This window comes from Adiantum capillus-veneris, chromosome 8, assembly GCF_014529385.1.
Source record: "Adiantum capillus-veneris isolate H3 chromosome 8, ASM1452938v2, whole genome shotgun sequence".
Taxonomy (NCBI): Eukaryota; Viridiplantae; Streptophyta; class Polypodiopsida; order Polypodiales; family Pteridaceae; genus Adiantum; species Adiantum capillus-veneris.
Window position 1 is genome coordinate 109,622,760 of NC_140938.1, and position 21,941 is coordinate 109,644,700.

General features: G+C 39.1%; 1 protein-coding gene across 3 annotated transcripts; it reads right to left on the bottom strand.

Annotated features, from left to right (window-relative positions):
* Window positions 1-16,687: 16,687 nt before the first annotated feature.
* Window positions 16,688-21,639, bottom strand: LOC147452754 (MLP-like protein 423). 3 transcript variants are annotated; one of them, XM_086518351.1, is made up of 3 exons: window positions 21,479-21,639; window positions 21,175-21,391; window positions 16,688-17,097 (listed from the first exon to the last, which is right to left on the bottom strand). In XM_086518351.1, the coding sequence occupies exons 2-3, from the start codon at window positions 21,359-21,361 to the stop codon at window positions 16,799-16,801; spliced, it is 486 nt and encodes a 161-aa protein (XP_086374477.1). In that variant the 5' UTR covers window positions 21,362-21,391; window positions 21,479-21,639; the 3' UTR covers window positions 16,688-16,798. The 3 variants fall into 3 exon arrangements, with proteins under 3 accessions (XP_086374477.1, XP_086374478.1, XP_086374479.1); XM_086518352.1 differs by having other exon boundaries at window positions 21,175-21,388; window positions 21,479-21,637; XM_086518353.1 differs by lacking the exon at window positions 21,479-21,639 and adding an exon at window positions 18,892-19,012 and having other exon boundaries at window positions 21,175-21,301.
* Between the last annotated feature and the right edge of the window lie 302 nt (window positions 21,640-21,941).

A 21,941-nucleotide genomic window follows, 5' to 3' on the forward strand; every position in this document is an offset into this window, starting at 1 on the left:
TAGTAACATGAAAATTAGGATACAGTTTACCTCCTGCTCCTTGTCGTCCTCCTCCCTGTTGCCCTTTGCATCCAAGTCAATGCTCCCATGCACCACAGATACGACCTTTGGATCATCAGATGGGAGATTGCATAATGGCATAGGCATCCTAGCAGCCTCAACCTTGGCTTGCGTGGCTTGGAATTCTTCATCAGCCACGTGCAACTGCTCTGTTGCCAGGACCTCCGCACATACAAGTGCAATAGTGTCAGCAACAGAGTCCCCATCTGGCAAGAGCTTGCTTTCTAGGGCATCTGGCGTATTGTCTAAGGGACATTTGGTGTTGTTGCATAGCACGCTCAAGCATTCATCCATGCGCAGGCCAAATGCTTTCTCCAAATCATGCAGGAACACATACTCCTCCCCATCCACTAACACTGAGGAGAAGCGACTGATTTCTACCTCTGGGATAGCCACATTCGTCAGTGGTAGTGGCACTGGAGTGTCACTAGGGCCAGCCGCAACTATGGATTTCTCAACCACTTCCTCAAGACCCCTAGGGTACTCAAGCCGGTGTGCCTTTCCTTCCGCTGCAGGGTTCATGGGGATAACCTGCTGCTCCTTGGTGTCCTTGATAAAGGACCCAACCTGAAGGTGTGGTAAGCAGAGCTCCTCCAAATCAGGTTCCTCGCTCACCAAGAAGATAAATGTTGCGAGCCGAGAAAGGTACTCCACCCCCAGCTTGCGCTTCTTGAGCGCTGACACCCCTAGGGCTTGCTCGTCCAAGTAATGGCCTGCATCGGTTGCAATTTCTTGGAATCGTTGCAACCGCTTGGAGAATGGGCGATCACCTTTGTGTATATAGCGCAAAAGATCGCAAGGCACCCAGATCCCTACATGTGGGGAGATAGATACAGAATATTTTATGATTGGCTCCTCCATGAACGCAAAAATCTCAGCAAATGCATCCATGTGAAGGGAAACTATGGCGTCAAGGTCAGGGAGACGAGTAAAAAAGGTGTGGAGGTCCAACTTCCCTTTGTATTTGGTGTCCTCGAGGAAGAGGATGAAGTGTGACAAAGGGGTGGATGTGGCTGCAGATGCAGAGGTTGTGGAAGAATCCATGTCTAGCCTGGGGTGTAGATAGAGAGTGGAGGAGCTCAAGAGTTGCAAAAGTGAAAATAGTGAATGAGTTAGGTGGTCCCCCTTTTATAATGGACCCTTTTTTTAAGACATTAAAAAAAAAAGTCACTTTCACCAAAAAATGATTTCTCATCCCAATGCAAAAAATTATATTCAAAGGCATGATTTGCCGAAGCAAATCATGTTGATTACAGCGGGGATCCGTTTGAAAATTGCAAGAGTTACAAGGTTATAAGATCGATAGCATAGTTCCATCCATCCCCCAGTCCTCCTCGACCTTCAATTTGTCTTCCATTCTCTTCCCAATCTGCGGACATTCATTACAATAAGCATCCAATGATCGACAAACCATGATGTATTGAAAATGTGGTGGAAGGATTCTCACCTTGTGACCTTGTAAACGAAATTGTGCTTGTTGAAGGGCCTCAAAACCCATAATAACCAAATGTTCTCAAACATTACTGAGAGTCCAATGCTTGTTCACTTGGACTGCCGTCTACACTCTGTAAGGGAGTCCACACTCCAAGCTTGCACATCCAACGATCATAGTGAAATCGTATGTACAAGGAGGTGCGGGATTTCAAATAGCGCATTCCAATACCTGAAGCTCCAACCTTACAACGGTACCGGTCCCCGTTGTGCATGCCCTCCACAAAACCCCAATCCTCTTCTAAAAGCCTTCCTAATTCCTCGTAATGCACATCTTTACATACAAGCATTGTGGTAGTCTCCACAAATCCAAACTCTTTAAAAATGTGCACAAAACAATGAATAGGCAAACACCAAATCAAGCCTACAGACCTATAAGCTTTAGAGTATTTCAAAGAGTTTTGGACATCCATTATCATCTTTTGCTTGAAAGATGCTACCGACCACAAATATGGCACTGGCCACTCCATACTTAATAAGGAAGTTACTTTGATGGGTTCAAGCGTTCCAAACGCTTGTGTAGAAGTAGGAACAATACAGGAATGAGAATAGAAGAAAATCCTTCTTTGAACCAGTTTGGTTGGGCAAAGATGTGGGAACATTATTGCTCCAATATCCGCATGTATATAATTGAATGTGTCGAAGAGACTATGTAGTGGCTGCTTCTCCACCAACGTGGATGGAAATATGACTATAAATGCATGACAAATCTTAAGTATGAATCCATAATAACATTACACTGTGATTTCACACCTAGCTTTGTATTCTCAAAACATGTACTTACAATGTGTTGGAAATCGAGGTGGTTGTTGCAAATGCATGGTTGACATTGAGAAAACATGTTGCACAATGGCTATGGTCCCCTTGTCTTTGCGGTTCTTGAAGCCAAGGAGCTTTCCTTTCCAATGAAGATCCAAGTTTGCACGATTCCGCACACGATGAGGGCCAATAGCAGATGGTTGCATGTATACCCAAGCACCTTTGGTGAACTCTTGTGGCACCCACTCATCATCTACACCTCTAGTGTTGTGGCATGCAAGTGTTGTGACCTCATCCTTTGGCCGCCTTTGCGAAGTAGAGTTGGCCGTGGTTGAGCAAAGAAAACTAGGAGGAGGAGAAGGACCTTGCTTGTTGCTACAATGTAGGTGGGATAAAGTGATATGAGAAGGTGGTTAACCCTTGTGGCAATGGGAGGAGAAGGTGGATAACCCTTGCTTGGTGTGGCAATGGAAGGTGGTACGGGAGGAGAGAGGAGCTTCCTTGCTGCAGCAATGGAGATGGTGTAGAGAGAGAGAGAGAGAGTGTTGGAGTAGAGGATGGTGTAGAGAGAGAGAGAGAGAGAGAGAGCGTGTTGGAGTAGGGGAGGAGAGAGGAGCTTCCTTGCTGCAGCAATGGAGATGGAGATGGTGTAGAGAGAGAGAGAGAGAGAGAGTGTTGGAGTAGAGGATGAGTGTGATGGTTGCAACCAAGGAGGGGTTGGAAAAGGGGTTCTAGAGAGAGAAAATCACTTTTTGCCTAAGAACTACTTTTGGGGGAGCTCTGGATAGCAAAAAAAGATTTTATTTTAGGGTTTTTGGGTGCACGTTTTGACTTTTTGAGGTCAAAAAATGCTATTTTGACCATAAAATAGTTTAAGGGGGGTTTTAAGAAGATGAAATTTGAGTTTTGAAATTTTTGAAAAATTTTAAATTTTTGGGATTTTTTCAGAACCGGATCAAAAAGGAGGGAAGTTGGAGGTTCCATATAGCCCACCCCCCCACCCCACCTTCTCACTAGGTAAGAGCCCATTTAAGAAGTGTAAGACTACTTTGTCCTCCTACATTTTTTAGGGCATAGAGTGTGTACACCATCCTCTTCTCATTTGCTGGCCTCTAATTAACCTTAATCCCAAAGGACCCCTAGAGGGTTCATATTTTTCCTAATGGGTGGTGCTCGGAAGAGAAGATTTACAGCTACAAGGTGCATTTTGGAATACCCTATCATATTTCCTACATGTATGAAATCGCTTCTGTGGTGATTTTTTTTTTTTTATTCTTATTGGAGGAATTTCATCCAAGAGACATGTGGTAGCCAAAGCCAAGAGGATCTCATTCATTTGCATACTAGTTTCCTTAAGAAGGTAGATGTCATAGCACTCCTGCACACACCAAAAGGAAAACATATTAATGATTCTGTAACCAAGGAGGTGATGCGTAAGTTTTCTAATGTTGTGAGTGATATTGATGTGCAGAAGGCATGTGATGAAGTTGGCATTAGTACAAAGGGCTACACTGCACTACATGGCCTCTTCAAGGACACTTTGAGGGAACGAGGAGTTACTGAGAATGTATTCCCAGTGCCGCGCAAGGTGAAACTTGTTAGAGGGGCCTCCAATGAAGATGTTTTCTCACGTCTAGGTCACTATTTGCACATCGAAGAGACAATGCACTCATCTATCTTTGTACAATCTCCACAAAGTGCTAAGAAAGCTACCAATGCAAGGAATTACGCTCATAATATTGACAAGGAGTTTCCTTACTCTATGTCAAATAATATTTTTGTCGATTTGAAGAGGCTTCAACAAGCAATGGTTGTCTTTTATGCACTACCTTCTAATGGTGAGGAAAGAATCATGTGACGTATCCCTTTCATTGTTGTTGTATGACCTTCACTTATTGCCTTTCTTCTCTTGTAGTGTTTGGAACTAAGTTGGTGTTTGTTTTCAAGCTTGACAAGTGCCAACTTGTGAAGCAATGAAAGCTCGAGAGGATGAGTGTCATATTTTTATTGTTAAGACCTCAAGAAGATGAGTCTAGAAACAACAATTTTGTCCTAGAAAATATAGCCCCACCCCCCAAGTACTGCCATAAAACAAAGTTTTACAGCAATACAAGCAAGCGGCATTACATAGGCCACCTCGCAGAGTGCACCATTTTAGCAGAGCCTTTGCTAATATTCAACATTTATAAAAGTGTGTGGAACTTCTCATCCGAAGGGCTCCTTTTGCATGCAAAGCTACAACACTGAGTTACGCATGCAGCCCATCGGCCTCAAAGGACTCAAGAAGCCGTAGAGGCATACTTGGTGGGTTTATTTGAGGATACCAACTTGTGTGCCATCCATGCCAAGAATGTAACTATAATGCAAAAGATTTGACACTAGCCTGTTGGAAACGAGCAAACTTGTAGCTAGGAATATGTATAGCAACACCTTGCTAGTAATTTGTACAACAACACCTTTTTGCAATGGATATGTAATGACTTCAAATTTGGAAATAAAATGATGCTTAGTCATTTTGGATTGTGTCGCTTCTTATGCCATTTAAGCTCTTTGTATTTAATTTGTGTTCAATAATTTTTTATAAGTCTTTTGTACATTGTCGGGTGGTTCTTGCACACCATGCCATTGAGCACGGAGGGGGAGATGGGGAGGGGGGGAGTTGTGGATGAGTATTTTGTTGGCTAGTGCTAAAAAACCTTCACAATAGGCTTCAACTACCATTTGTTGAAATGCACACATCATATCTGGTTTGGCCCTGGTGGTCAGAAGGCCCCTGTCCACAAGGCGGCAAGTTTAGGCCAAACAGGTGCCTTGCTTGGCCTTAACTCACCACCTTGTGGACAGGGGCCTTCTACATCACCAGGCCAGCAAGTTAGGCCAAACAGGTTCCCTATTTGGCCTAAACTCGCCGCCTTGTGGACAGGGGCCTTCTGCACCCACCAGGGCCAAAACAGATATGATGTGTGCATTTCAACTAGAAAATAAGACCCAACGAAGTAACCATTGACAATTTTTTTCTACCAGTGCCTTCCCAACCTTCTGTACCTGTGGAAGACTGAGAGACAACCAAAATCCCTTTGATTGACATCTGGAAGGCACGAGATATGCTTGTTTTGACCCAAACACTGTTAAAAACCTTTGTCCAGAACACATCAATTTTGGGCAAAACAAGTGCACTTGTTTTGCCCAAAATTGGTTCCTTGTGGATAGGGGGATTTTTGCAGTTTCTGGGAAAAATCTAGCACAACATTAGCATGAAGAATACCATTTGAAAGCTAATGACACATCCTATGACAATTACTTGCCTATACACTGACCCCTCCATCTCACAAGTTGGGACCCCCAACATCATCACAGTAGATAGAGACTGACCCACAAAGCACTTGCACAATCATAGCTTAAACTGATCTAATGAAGACCATGTCCCTATACCTAATAAAGATTCAAGGCAGCTAATAAAACTCACAATAAACTTGCCCATTCAGAACTAGAAAATTAAATTTCATTGAAATCCATGTATTTACACCAAATTGTAAGTCAAGATAGGAAAGTAAACGTGGAATTGATATTATATTGATATATGAAATTACAAAAGGGGCTCATTACAGGTTTTCTGTTAGGAGGCACTGTGCAACTTCCTTGCATCTTGCTTCAGCAAGGATGGAAGTTAGGATTGAGGCCACTGTGGCTTGTGGGTCTTCCACTTCTAAGGCTTGATTGATAGCTACACGTGCTAAGACCTTGCCACAAAAACCTATGCCAAAAGTGGCCATTGCAAGGGATTTGTTTACAAGAAAAACTACTTGCACAGTCTGAGGGTATAGTAGACAAGCACAAGAGCTTGTTGACAACCTTCAAGACCCACAAAGAAAAATGTACATCAAGGGAGAAGTCCTTGCAGATAATGCAGACTGTAGATGAAAATGGGAAAGCACGTAGAGAGAGAGTGTGTGTGTTTAGATTGTGAGTAGCTATAGAAAGCTTCCATATGTGTTGTAGCTATGGAAAGCTTCCATATGTGTTGCAGCCATAGCCATGGATAGCTTGTAGATGATGGGCTATGAAGTGGTAGAAGAAAGGGTAGAAGAGGTGCTTGGTAAAGTCTCCACAAGTTCTCTAGCCATGGAGATCTTGGGGAGAGAGGACAGTGGAGGTGTAGATGAAAATGGGAAAGCACATAGAGAGAGTGTGTGTGTGTTTAGATCCTAAGCAGCTATGGAAAGCTTCCATATGTGTTAGAGCTATGGAAAGTTTCCATATGTAATGTAGCTATGGAAAGCTTGGAGAGAGAGAGAGAGAGAGAGAGAGAGAGACGTGTGCCAGTGTAGAGAGAGAGAGAGAGAGAGAGAGAGAGGAGAAGGAGAAGGTAGAATGGAGGGTAATGGCTGAGAAATGCAAATTTTGGTGAAAGAAAATAGATTTTGACCAAGTATTTGGTTAGGGGAGCTTTTGTGGAGTGAATATTGAGATTTAGAGATTTTTTTTAAATTTTAAAATTTTAGGGTTACTTTATGGACGCCCATGAAAATGGAGGGAAAAGCAACCTCCCTCCCTCCCCCCTTTTCTTTCTCTTTCTAGGGGATAAAGCTATAATGAGGGGAACAAATAGGCCCCCATGCCCCCTCCTACCCTACTTTTTTGAGGCTGTAGTTGTGGCCACCACCCTCTTCGTATTGGTCCATGCTTAATCACCCCTTAACCTAAAGGGCCCTTTTGGGGTTCATATTTCTCCTAATGATTGTGCTAACCAACAAATTCTATAAGATCACTAGGCATGCTAACTAGCATACCACAAAGCTAAACATCATACCCAACATAGTAATAATGCTAACTGGCATAAACCTTGTATCAAATAGCATACTCAAAATTCTATTGAGCATACCGAGCATGTTAACAATTATTATACATGCAATGCAATAAGTTATGGCACAAGTATTTGATTGATCACCTTAGGCTCGTCTAGGAGGTGCACAGGGTGTTTTATGTAGCTTTTCCTCCCCACTTTTAACAAACATCCTTCTTGTTGGTGGGTGAAACACGAGTCTCCTCTCTCCAAAAGGTGTAGACCAATTCTTTAATTCCATCTATGTTAGGGCTATGACGGTGTTCCTTGTGACATGCAGTCAAGGAAAATAATTGAGCAACGACACCAGGCTTCTCCCGTCGTGATTTCGCCTTGAACAAGGTGCGACTGCTGACTTTTAGGACCTTGGAGACTTTTTCAATAGGCATGTTTTCCTTTAAATTGAACAGCATTTTCAATGCTACATTCTTCAAAAACAACTCCTCATTAGAGCTTGGTTGTATGACTGCAACAAGTGTGTTGCAGACATTGGAGACAATTTCCATCCTCTGAAGATTGACCATGGATTTCCCGAATATATGGATGGTTAGCAACAAAACTTAAAATTTCCAACTTTATTTCTGTATTGAAACCTTGTGTCCTGCTCTTGGAAGCACTCGCAATCTTGAAAGCAATTTTGTTTTTCTCCTCATCGTTGACGACATGATCTCCTCGCTTCATCCGTTGGTTTTCCTGTTGTTTGCTCTCTCTCTCTCTCTCTCTCTCTCTCTCTCTCTCTCTCTCTCTCTCTCTCTCTCTCTCTCTCTCTCTCTCTCTCTCTCTCTCGCGCGCGCGCGCGCGCGTTTTTCCTGATAACCAAAGTAGCTAGATCATGTAAGTTGCAATGGCTCCCTTCTACATTCTCCTGAGGTCTATAAATGAGCATGTATTAGATAGTTAAAATCAATAAAATGAGTAGCCGTGAGCACATGATGCAGTAATTGAAACATGCTAACATTTGATTAACTACACCAATGAATTCATTTGGAGATACAATAATCTAAACATGCTAAAATTTGATTAACTACACCAATGAATTCATTTGGAGTTTGCTTACCACCATTAGAGAGCGCACCTCCATTTCTAGCATTGGAGGTTGTAATACTGTTTGAAGTTCCAACATTGGGTTGTAGTATTGTAGGTCCATTTCTAGCATTGAAAGTTGTTGGTTCTCCATATGTATGGGTTTGTGCCAGAGCGAGAATAGCAACTCAGCTTCCACAACGAAACTTTGAGGCTAGATGCCAATAGAACAAACCAACATGGAGTAGGAACAATGCTGACTAGCACGCGAGTCTCAGAGTAAGAGAGAGATGGATCTCTCATGCGCGCGCGCACACACACACACACACACACATAGAGTCCATCCACTACCCCACTCCCTCTTGGGTAACCAAAAATTGGAAAAGATCGCAGAGGGAACTAATAAAGTAATGTTTTTTCAAGACATTCCATATTTAAATTTCACTTGCCCTTTTGTCTTCAGAAAATGCTAACAAGCACAACTAACGAGCATTGTCCAGGACAGCCATTCAATGACACGATAACATGCTTCTACCCCATCATGCCCATGTAGGTGCCATTGAGTGGCATAAATGTCTCTGTAGAGCTTCTACATTGGCACCCTATTTTACAAGGGCCATAGCATACTCTCTAATCTAATGAAAGATCATATGGCCATAGGTCTGTGCCAATAGAATGGTTCTACCCCTTGGGTCATAGGATCTCTCATTAGATGGCCCTAGGTCCATATGGTGCCAAAGTAGAAGCTCTAGCCTCCACAGGTTGCTATTTATTCTAATGTGAGATCTTATGGATGTTTTGGGGGGTTCACCTCTTAGACATGTAAGTTACCACATGAGTTCAAATGAATGGGTTTTTTTAATGCAAAAAATTAAAAATGTAGCAGGATTATATTAACAATAGAGATTTTTTAATTGATTTTAGAGAAAAATCCATATAATTTTTTGAAGAAAAAGGGGTCATTTTAATACCTTAAGTATGTAAGTAAAAGGGGTTTTTTAATACCCTTTGAAAACACGTTATATGAATAGTTTCTTGAAGTTGCACTCCCCGAGATGGACGTGGGGTCATAGGGCTTCCATTGTGGCCATGTAGGCACCCTTTGCCCTAGGTCCATAGGGTGCCAACATAAAGGCCATTGGATCTCTCATTAGGTTAGATTTCCCTCTATTCCAATGAGAGATCCTACGGCCCTAGGGTCATTGGAATGCCATGCCGTGGCCATTGGATCTCTCATTAGATTAGAGTCCCCTCTATTCCAATGAGAGATCCTATGGCCCTAGGATCATTGGGATGCCATGGTACCCATGTAGGTGCTCATGAGTGGCCCAAATGCTTCTCTAGAGATTCTACATTGTCACCCTATACCCTAGGTCCAATGTGTGTCCTCTAATCTAATGAGAGTTTCTATTGTATTATGGATATAAAGCAATCATTGTGCACATATAGGTGCCCTTGAATGGCTTAAATGCCCCTCTAGAGCCTCTACATTGGTACCCTATGGCCCTAGGTCCACAGAGTGCCCTCTAATTGAATGAGAGCTCATATGTCCATGTTGCCCATGTAGGTGCACCCTATGGCCCTAGGGCCACATGGTGTCCTTCCATCTAATGAGAATTCCTATGTACGTGGTGCCCATGTAGGTATCCTTGAGTGGCATAAATGTCCCTCTAAATCTTTTACATTGGCACCCTATGGTCCAACATCCACAGGGTGCTCTCTAATATAATGTAAGTTCCTATCGATCTAAGTCCATAGGGTGCCAATAAAATCGTTCTACAAGGGCACTTAGGCCACTCTAGCACCTCAAGCTCCCTAGTCGGCAAGCACGACAAGCACCTTAGTCAGCAAGCATGTCAAGCACCATAGGGTCATATGATATCTCACTAGATTAGAGGCACCTTGTGGCTCTAGTGCCATAGGGTGCCAAAGTAGAATCTCTAGAGCCAATAGGTTTCTCTTTATTCTAATGAGAGATCCTATGCCACTATGGTCATATGCTACCATTGTGGCTATGAAGGCATCCTTGAGTGGCCTACATGCTCTTGTAGAAATTTTTCATTTGCGTCCTATAATCCTAGGGTGCCTATAATCTAGTGAGATATCCTATGACCCTAAGGCCATAGGGTGGAATAGGTGCCCTTGTAGAACCATTTTTTTGTTCACTATGGACCTAGGGAAATAGACCCTCCTCTATAACATAGAGGGGACTTTGTGGACCTAGGTCCATAGGGTGCCAACATAAAGGTTGTACTAGTACACCTAAGCCACCCTATGGTCCTAGGGCCATATGATCTCTCAAGACTAGATTTCTTTCTATTCCAATGAGAGATACTCTTACCCTAGGGTCATAGGGATGATGTGTTACCCATGTAGGTGCTCTAGAGTGGCCCAAATGCTCATCTAGAGCTTCTACATTGGCACCCTATGGCTATAGGTCCAAAAAGTTTCCTCTAATTTGATGAGAATTCCTATGGTTTTATGGATTTTAAAGTAGCCATTGTACACATTTAAATGCCCTTGAATGGCCGAAATTCCCCTTTAGAGTATCTACATTGACACCCTATAGCCCTAGGTCTACAAGGTATCCTCTGGCTGAATGAGAGTTTGTATGGCCATGGTGCCCATGTAGGTACCCTTGAGTGGCCTAAATGCCCCTTTAGAGCTTCTACATTTGCACCCTATGGTTGTAGGGCCATTATGTGCCCTCTAACTTAATGAAATATTCTATTTACATGGTGCCCATATAGATGCTCTTGAGTGCCATAAATGTCCCTCTAGAGCTTCTACATTGGCACTCTATGGCCCTTGGTCCGTAGGGTGATTTCTAATCTAATGAAAGATCCCATGGCTTTAGGTCTATAGGGTGCCAAAAAAATTATTCTACAAGGGCACCTAGACCACCCTATGGCCCTAGGGTCATATGATCTCTCATTAGATTAGAGGCACCTTGTGGCCATAGGGTGATATAGGTGCCCTTGTGGAACCTTTTTTTTTTTGACCCTATGAACCTTGGCCATAGGGTTCCTTAATAACATAACGGGGACTCTATGGCCCTAGGTCCATAGGGTGCCAATGTTAGATTGCTCTCTATTCTAATAAGAGATCCTATGGCCCTAGGGTCATAGGGATGCCATGTTGTACATGTAGATACTCTTGAGTGGCCCAAATGCTCCTCTAAAGCTTCTACATGGGCATCTTATGGCCTTGTGTCCAAAGGTACCCTCTAATATAATGAGAGTTTCTATGGTGTTATGGCTATAAAGCAACCATTGTGCACATGTATGTATCCTTGAATCAACTAAATACACCTCTAGAGCCTCTATACTACCACCCTATGGTTCTAGGTCCACAAGGTATCCTCTACACGAATGAGAGTTTCTATGTCCATGGTGCCCATGTAGGCATCCTTGAGTGGCCTAAATGCCCCTTTAGATTTTATATATTGGCTTCCTATGAACCTAGGACCACTAGGTGTCATTTAATCTAATGAGAGTTCCTATGTACATGGTGCCCATGTAGGTTCCCTTGAGTGGATGACATGTCTTTTCATATCTTCTGCATTGGCAGCCTATGGCCCAAGGGCCATGGTGTTCTCTCTAATCTAATGAAAGATCCTAAGCTCTAGGTTCATGGCTTTGAAGTCTACTGTGAAGCATTCTCATGTGGCTTCAAAGTCCTTGCTCTAAATAAGTCAGTAACTAGAGACTAGATGCCTCTCCATACATCTCCATCCATCAATGCTACCAGATTTGCCATGGTGGTCCACCGCGGGTCCCCAAATTTGAACCTCGTAAAGCATAGTTGAAGCCACTAGAGTTTCATAAAGGCACAAATTTGTTCAAGGTTCCTAAAACTAAACGTGCAAACACATCTTCTCCAATCCTCCCATCCATGAGTAGAAGCACTTGTCAAACTGTTGTCTATTGCATCAATAGAATTTAGGATTGATGCAAAAAGAATGCTTCTAGTAGATGATACACCATAAAAGGGATGACTTAACCCTGCATTGAATTGTATTTTTTTGCCATCATTCAATGTTAAGATGAGGAGGATAATATCCTCCTTGGGGATTTTCTCCCATATATTCAAGCTCTTCATCATGTCAATGACAATTGCACAATTGGAATCTCTTATTTGTATGGACAAGCACCCATAGTACAAGGTCATGAACTTTATACTCATGTTCACATGGTTGTACAAAGTGGGAGGAGAGATACTTGATTTGTCTAGGAAACTTTATAATCATGCTCACTTGGTTGTTATAAAGTAGGAAGAGAGAAATTTGATTTGTCTAGGGAAAACCTACTCCATAGGTAGACTACAAGAAGCATCTTGTCCTCATGAAAATGAAAAAGATGCAACATCTAGCAATTGTGGAATGTCCACTCAAAGTTGACATAAGCAAATCCTAACAGTTGATCAAGGAAAAAATTGATGCTTTTAAAGAGTATAAAACCTTTATCAACCTTAAAAGACATTGAAGCACTTATGCTTGCACAAAAATTGGGATATAAGGAGTTTTCTATCAAAGTACATGAAGCCAAGAATTATATAAAGCAATTGAAGATTCAATATAATTTCAAATAGATCTCCATTGAGGAGATAATGGAGTAGCGTTTCGTAATATTTTGGAATCTACGAAAGCTCTTTATGTATTTTTCAAAGTTCTTATGCAAATTTATCTTTCAATGCTATATTTAGATTTTGACTTTGATGTTTCAAATGCTTGATTTTAGTTTATGAAAAGAGTTCAAAAGTTTTTTATTTTACAATTTGTGTCCATTGCAACATCAAGGATAATCTACATGGCCATAAGGCCATATGTTACTCTATGAGCTTAAGGTATTTACACTTCATGCCCTGAGCCATAGGTTGGCATATGTTATTCCACAAGATACTTACTAATGGTGGCCAAGAATAAGCATCCTAAGATCCTAAGATTTTCAACAATGCAATTTAGATCCCTATATAAATAGCTATAATAAAAATCATGGGCATTTTAGGAAAAATTACATTCTTTTTGACATTCTTAAAGTGCCTTTATGTTCTTTAGAAATGGTACCTTATGGCCTTTGGGTCACAAGGATCCATTCGATCTTTTGCCACACTTTAAAAAGTGTGTCCATATGAAGCTAGATTATTAACACTATATGATCCTACAAATGGACACACTAGTTTCTCCACAAAAAAGCTCTATGAACCTAAGCCCAAAGGGTGGTATCTCATCTTCTATAAGTTTTTTATTAATTGTGGTCATAGAATGAAACATAATTTTCACCTCTGGCATTAGCATCCTATGACCACAAGGCCATAAGTTGACATATGTTATTCGAAAAAGCACTTATAACCATGTGTGGCTTGGAAATAGTACCCTTTAGCCTTATTATCATGGGAGGCTATCTCTAAGCTACATAATGAAAAGCACAAGCCTCTTGATTGAAAACTACAAAGAAAATTTTAAATCTCTTAAGCCACACTTAGAATCCATCTATTGACAGGTATAAGTAAATATCTTAGCCTTTTAAGAAAAAGAAAAATATTTGAGAATCTTATAGAGAATTTATGTCATTTGGAATTAGAACTCTATGATCCTAGTTCCATAGAAAGCCAATATATTCACATCATATGATATAATAACCCTATGATCGTGAGGCCATAATACAAAAAGGTGCTCTAATTAGAACTCGCCATAGAAGGTAGCTATGACCTCAAAGTTAAGTTTTATACATAGATTGTGCTCTATTGTTTGTTAAACACATTTTGAGTTGTTGTCAGCTAGAGAGAAATTATTCAATTGATTTTCTGTTATCATTCGATGTGTTTTTTAAAAAAATTTGCTATTATAATGTCATAAATTAGAAGAGCTTATTCTCATCTTACATCAAGTATCTCATTCAAAGCAGAACAATGGTTTAATCAACTATCAACACCTTTCAAACAAAATAGAAAATCTCATTTAAGAAATAGCTTCAAAAAATCATTAAATTTTGGATTTATGATGTGCATCCTATTGTGAGGAGACATCTCTCACATAAGTAACATTGCTAATCTAATTGTTTGACGCTCTTATCGTTTTCTTCTTAGTACTTGTCTTTTTTGAGGTGATGAAAACTACCAAAATGTTGTTGACAATTGATAGTACTACGAATTGGTGCTTGTTGAACACCCTCTATCTTGAAGATAATATACTCCTTGCACTTAGCACTGTGTTGTACATGAGATAATAAGCATAAATATTATAAATTGATTTATTGGTAATCTTTGTGTACAACCCATACAAATTTCATGCAATCAATTCATAGCTTCTTATTAGTCACATCAATGGTGTTTTTAAACACCTCCTTTTTTTGAGACACCATCTCTAGAAGCTTCATTGAAGTTTTAGAGCATATATTGAAGTTTTTGAGAGACCACATCGAGAAGCTTTATTGAAGTTTTAAAGCATGTATTGATGACAATGTGGCATGTTAATATTGATTTTTCGGCAAAAACATATATTCTTATATACTAAATGGCGCTATAGGTGCCATAAATGACAAGTTATGGTCTTAGGGCCATGAGCTACTCAACAATATTTTTGTAGGTTTTTTAATTTTCAAATGTTAATTTGGGTGTCTTACATACTATAGTGCAGTTAAAACTTGATAGTGTTTCAAAATTTGGACTAGCTATTTTCTCATACTTGAGATTAAGGCGACCAATTTTACAATAAGAGTTGTTGGTGCTCTTTGTGTTTAGATATTATATTTTTGGTTGGCTTAATCAATATAAATATTTCTTAGTAGTCACATCATTTGATGTGTTTTGACACCTTAATTTTTTTAGAATCCATCTTTATGAGCTTTGATTGATGTCTTAAAGTATACAAATCCTTTTGTGTCTAGATATATTATATTTTTGGTTGGTATAATCAATATATATATTGCTTCATAGTCACATCATTTGGAGTGTTTTGACACCTTAATTGTTTTAGAATCCATTTGTATGAGCTTTGATTGATGTTTTAAAGAATTTCTCTTATCCTTTTGCAAAAATCTATATAATTTTTTATTATAAAAATTAATATAGAAAAATCAAGTTTGGGTGCTAGAATCATGACATCTTATCTAAATTAAGGATAAATGAGCTTGAAATAGTAGAATAGCATGATCCTAACATGCCATAATAGTAGAATAGCATGATCCTAACACGCCATACTATCATTTGGAAAACAAGATTTTTCCAATTTATCTAAATTGGTGTTGTATGGTAACTGTCATCACTTCACCAAAATTCCAAAATTTGAGATCTAATTAGAAGATAGTGAAGATCTTACCCTAGAATTGCTTCTTTTTCTATTTTTTTCTTGATTTCCACAATACCATGACAGTAGATAGATAAAGATAGACCTTGAGCTTTTACAAGCTTGTAGACACGCACTCTAAGCCAAGGGAGGGCATTAAAAAATATGGACGCTAAAATTTCGTTGAGTTCTAGAAAATGATGATAGATGTCTACATAAGTTAGGTGAGAGTATAACATCAAAAGAATTATGTACAATGACCATTGTAAGCCTACTAGAATGTGATGTGGCAAGGTAAGTGTGACATTCGTAGATGGAGGTAGATGGACTATGTTCGTGAAGTCCAACTATTGTATCACTCAAAAATGATCCTCATGATTGGCACCACATGTTAATAATGAGTCATTGAATATTTGTCAAGGCATAACCTTTGTTAAGCTTGACATCTCAAAACCCTTGGCAAAGATAGAACTAATACATTTGATTCTTACACATGGTTAGTTCATCACATGTGAAAACATTTTTATCAAGGTTTTACATAAATGTCAATGCTTAAATGGGATAATTTTGGCTACAAATATAAGTAAATTCTATACTAATGAGCCAAAGAAAAAAAGCAAGACGATGATATGTAGGAATCAAATGTGAACTAAAACAACAACACATTTTATTTTTGAGATCTACCTTGCCAAAGAAAGAATGATTTCAGCTTGTGGAAAATAACCGTGTGCACGGTGGGGGGTGGGGTGGGGTGGGGGGGTGGACCTATAAATATGTGACTATAGTACATGAGTTCAACATAAGGGGGTTTAAAACCTTGAATTTTTTACCGTTATTTGACATGCAAAAGGGTATCTAACAAAGAAGTTTTACATAGATTGAATTGTAAAGGAGTAGGGAGATTAAAATAGACCTTGAACTCACGTGATATGGAGGGTTTACATAAGAAAATAACATGATCCTATTAGTATATTGTACTATCATGCAATCCACATTTGTGACTTTGATAGGTAATACTAAAAGATATATCAAATTATTTTCATCTCTCAAGGGATACATTTTGTCGTATGACACATCCTAAATAAATTGAAATACTAATTTTAGTTTTATGTCCTACAAATTAAGGAGTATTTTGCAATAAATTATAGCAAAAATGGTTGTTCCTATAGAAGAAAATAAATAAATCATTTTATTAACACAGTAAGAATCAAAGAACAAAAGTCACATTTGTTGTCCAATGCATGCTAAGAACCTTAAAATTCATGTAGACATTTTGAGATAGTTTAATTATTAATAGGATAAATATAGATAATAAAAGAGGCATGTGGTTGATCAAGTCACTTGGTGCTCTCATTGTTGATGCCAAGAAGGTAAGCCTCAACTGCTTTGAAAGTGCTAATGGCTCCCTCTTTTGAGATCTCAGGAGGCGGCATGTCAGGATTGATTGGTTCATACTCCAAACTCCAATTCAAGGTACATCCTTTGTCTTCAACTCCTTGAACCAGCTCTACAGAAACCTTATATGACTTGAAGTAGTTCATAAGTTCTCCCTCGAAGACAGAATAAGCAAGCTTTTTGCTTGAATCATCAACTGCATCTATTCTCTCCTTTGAAAATGTTACAAAATGTGCAACCGCTGCATTAACATAGAGTTCAATAAGTAGTCCACCGACATAGTATGGTTTCTTAGCACTTTAACTTATTAGTCCATCAAAATCGTGCAATTCTTTGATATAAAAATTAATTCATTTTTAATTAAGGCTCAGCGGTCCCCAACGATTAATAGCAAAATAAACTAAACAACTAATAATGAAGTTCCAGGTGTTCATAATTCTCGTTCTTCCACTTCATAATTTTCTCGTGCTATTCAACATCCAAGTAGTAAACAAGACTATTTTGTTTCTTTCAATATAGACCTAGGACATCTTGACCATTCAAATATTAAAAAATAGCTCACAAAATAATTTACGTGATGGAAGTTTGTTTGGTTAATATCGAACTAGTATTACCCGGTATGAAAATATTAGCAAGCTTGTTTGGTTTATTTTGATACTTTAACCAATATCAAAATATATTTTTTTTCAATGTTTGAAAAGCCTTCCTGTTTCAGTCCAATCTAAAGAATACCTTGATCCTAGAATTTTACATTTACTATTTTTTTCCAAAATGTACCTTCTAGTCTCGTTTCCTCTTTGTGGAAATGATCCATTCTTCCAAAGCTTTTGAACACCCTAGATCTTTTGAACTTCTATTTTTTCGTTTCTTTATCCTTCCTAATGGATTTTTTTTTTTAATAGTCTTTGCTTAGTGGTTTACTTGCTCTATGTAAAAGATTTTTTTTCATTATTATCTTTTACTAATATGGTGTACATTCTATTAATGTGCCAAGTAGTGGTTTAGTTTGGTATGCTTTGGATGTAGATTTTCTTTGAATATGAATTGAGCATGGGAAATTTATCTACAAACCATTGCAAATGAGTAAGAACTACCTAGATTTTGGTGTTTTGCTTCATGAAGAATGGGTTTGAATGTTAGGTTTTACTTCTAATAATACACTGAAGAAAACAAATGAAGTGTTATTATAAGTTTTTGGCCTTTCTCAAATAAGGAAATAATTGTTTCATTAGAGCTCTTACATGGAGGGAAATTATTAGAGATATGTATAGTAATAAAATATGTCTCTTTATATACAAAAATCTTCATATAAAGTACCAAACTCATGAAAATGGCCACATTAAACACTAGTCGTGTATTTGAGCCACAAAAGTGGTTCGGGCAACTAAAGCGGCTCGTGCCAAAGTATGGTAATTTGATGCAGCTTTTGTATACAAGATGAAAGCTTCGTGAAAATTCTCGAGCATGCTTTGAAAGTGTGTAGAAGACTTTGGGAATCATCCTTGACTTCAAAAGTCCAAAACAACAAATTCATGTTTCCAAAAATATCAACAATTGCAGAAAATTGCAATTCATTGTTCAACTTGGACAAGTGTTAAACATTGGCCATCTTTATCTAGATATCATAGAAGTTCGACAACTCTATTATAAACATAAAGATGGATTTCAAAAGAAGTTTTGAGCAGGCTAAAGTATTATTTGATCGAATTTTGAAATACTTTAGTGAGTTTTTTGGGCATTTTGACAAATTAGGGCCCAAAGATGGCCATGGACGCATGCGTTTAGTCTTGCCAATGGATTTCTTTTCTTGCTATTTTTATCAACTCATATCGTGTGTTTTGCATACTTCCCTAAAAAGGGGTTTCCTTATAGAGCTCTTCAGAATCATTGTCAAATTTTTTATTACAAAAATTACAAAAGTGGCTTTCTCCCAACAAAACCGGTGTTAAGAGAACTAAAAACACCAATAGTGCGCAAATGCAAAAAACAACTTCCACAATTTGACTTGAACAATCACGAAAGCTTGAGTACATACCTCCGAATGGGAAACTCATCGTTAGCTTTCGATATGATCTATAGCTTTGGCATGGTTCCCATGTCAAAGTGCATGTATTCAAGAGAATACACTCTCATCTTGAAGTTAGCTTGATTTTGTTCTAGCCCAAAAGGAATGTGTTATTGTTAGCTGTCATGCATGATACAAGTAGCAAGGGAAAAAAAGCAAGGAAGACTTGTGTTCTGATACTAACTCCATGAGCACAATATATGCATGTGTATCTAGAATATATGAGTTATGTAGACAATTTCAACAAAGTGCTATGTTTGTCATCAAATTAGTATAGAAAGAGTGTTGTATTCAAGCCAAGTAAATTGCGATATGAACATTCCCTATCCCTTTAAAGCATGATAACAAGTCCAAATCTAGTATACCTAAATATTTGGCAAGTACAACACACTTAAATACTATTTGAGATCCTATCGATTGAAAATTATGGGGATCATAAGGGTATGGGTTTAAAGCACCTAGGCTTGTAGGATTTGAATACCCTCAGAGAATCTAGGCCCAAGAGTCATCCCAAGAATAGTTCTACGAATGCGTGTGCCCAAGAGCGACCACAATGAAACAATTACATCGAAGCTAGAGTGTTTATAGATCGTGGTTTTGTGAACACGTGTGTATTGTTCTTTGCACCTAACCTTGAGAGGCTAAGGCAGAGGGAGATTGGATTGCCCCAATTCCAAAAACTATGTAGACATTTTGATGGGACATGTGACCCTCATGACCATGTGGCTTGATACAATCAAGTGCCATTTAATGAAGGTGTTAAAGACTTGTACACCACAACTTAGAATCGTGAAATGGGATGCAATGACTGGTTTTTTAGATGTCCTATTTTCATATGTAGATCGAGTAATTAAAATTTTATAGACTCAACTACTGTTATCTCACAATTTAGATTCATCACATGGGACTCTAGAGGGTGCAATACATGCCTTTTTAGATGTCTTAGTTTTCATATATTACTTATTTTATTATTACGATATATCAAGGATCTTACCCAATGACCTTAGATCGTCAAGAGGCAATACATTCATTGAATAAAATTATGAAATTGCATTTACAAGAGGAAGTTTATAAATCCACTTCCAAATAACTGTCATAAGTTTATAAGCAATTACCCCCAGGGGTCGACTTTATAATCATATTAATATGTCATGTGAATTCAAAAAGAAGGGGTTCTATTGCTGAAAATTCAAGAAATTTAACAAAGATACATAAATAAGAGGGGTTTTTTGTATTCATTTTGATAAAAATACGTATTAATTCATGAAAAAGAGGGGTCAATCTATTTATGTCCACATTTTAGCGGTGGGAATTTTTAAATACCCTATGAGCTTACATAGGGGGTTCTTAATAGTGGACCTTATCTCTTGACAATAACAAGTCAATTTAGTAATTGATGTACACATGGATATAGAAGCCATTTGAGCACATGGGATAACAAGAATACTTATGGTTGATGCCCTCACAATGAAGTATAAATAAGATATCTCTTAATCACATGGCAAGGTTCACTAGGGTTTTTCTAAATGTCGCATGTTGTATAGCTACATGTGATGATCTCATTCTCTTTATTGATATCACCCACTCAATGCTATACCATTAGAGTTTACACGATTGAGCTACAGAGGAAGCGATCAGATCCAAATCTTTGCCTCCAATAAACTCAAGGGGTTTAATACACGTAAAGCCTCTATGTCATGTGTGTTGAACTCGAGGGGTGCACTATGTAATCATGTTAATGTATCATATGAATTCAATAAGAGGAGTTTTTAAGTTCAAAAAATTTAGTTAAATAAGAGACATACATTAACAGAAGAGGTTTTGACATTCCATTTTGACTCTTTAAATACTCTCAAACGGACGTTATACAGGGGGTTCTCAATAATGCACCTTCTGAAGTGCTCAAGGCTTGAAACCCCATAACTATAGATTTTTCATGAAGATAACACACCCTTTTGTGTATATCCCTACCGTGGGACAAATATATAACAAGTGGGATAAAATAACCCTTTCGGTTGTGTTATGTTCAGACACTGGTGTGACCCCCCTCACCATGGCACGCGCGGTGCGCCCTCAGATAAAAGCAAAAGCAAAAGCAGCTTTGTGCCAACTATTGAGGGACCCCATGGCATATAGTGGCAAGGACCCAATGACCCCTCCAAGCCAATGATAATGATGATTGCACCTCGCCAAAAAAGAAAAATAATAATAACTTTTTTTTATAAAAAGAGGAGAGAAAAGTAAGTGGGTAACCTGGCCCGAACTTCATGAGGCGAATTGAACCGACACCACCATCGCCTTCTAGATACTCGCAGGAACTCACGTATTCCGGCATCAGCTTCGGCACCACCTCCGGGTTCTTGATGGTATCCCATAGCGTCGTCGCTGGCACCTTCAGCTCAATTGCAGCGGCCATGGAGCGTGCAACTGCAGTAGCCATTCTTCTTATATTATGCCCAGCGGCGGCCTGCTGCACTCGCAACACACAGAATCAAGCCTTTAGCTAGCTAGCGGTCTCTCTCTCTCTCTCTCTCTCTCTCTCTCTCCTACTACGAACCCTATCTGATGAAGACGATGAAAGACTCGAGGGGCGGGCCTCTGAGAGAGAGAGAGAGAGAGAGAGAGATCAGACTCAGTGTGAGTGTGAGTGTGAGAGAGAAGGAGAGGAGAGTTGAAGAGGATTGGGAGGGAGAAGGTTTATTAAGGCTAGCCGGGGAATCTAAAGTAGGGAAGAGGACGATGGGACAAGGCTATGCCGGCCAGCTCCCCACACCCCCTTTGCTTTTGAGTACTCCTCGTGCACCCAAAGAAAATCAACCTCTGTCTACAAGATGCTTATAGCTATTGTGCTCACTCTCCTTTTGGTATGTCCCTTTCTTGCCCCCACATCCTTGAAGCTAAAGCATCTACCCACACCACACCACACCATTTGAAAGCATAGGTTTTAGAACCCCTCTTTTCCAACTTGCACAAGCATTATGCACCACAATGGCATATACTCATGTATGGGCACTCCCATA

Coding starts and splice junctions, on each gene's coding strand:
- LOC147452754 (XM_086518351.1), bottom strand. CDS start 21,361: ATGGCTACTGCAGTTGCACGCTCCATGGCCGCTGCAATTGAGCTGAAG. Junction 17,098..21,174: donor CCTCATGAAGTTCGGGCCAG/GTTACCCACTTA, acceptor ATGTTAATGCAG/CGGTTGCACATTTTGTAACA.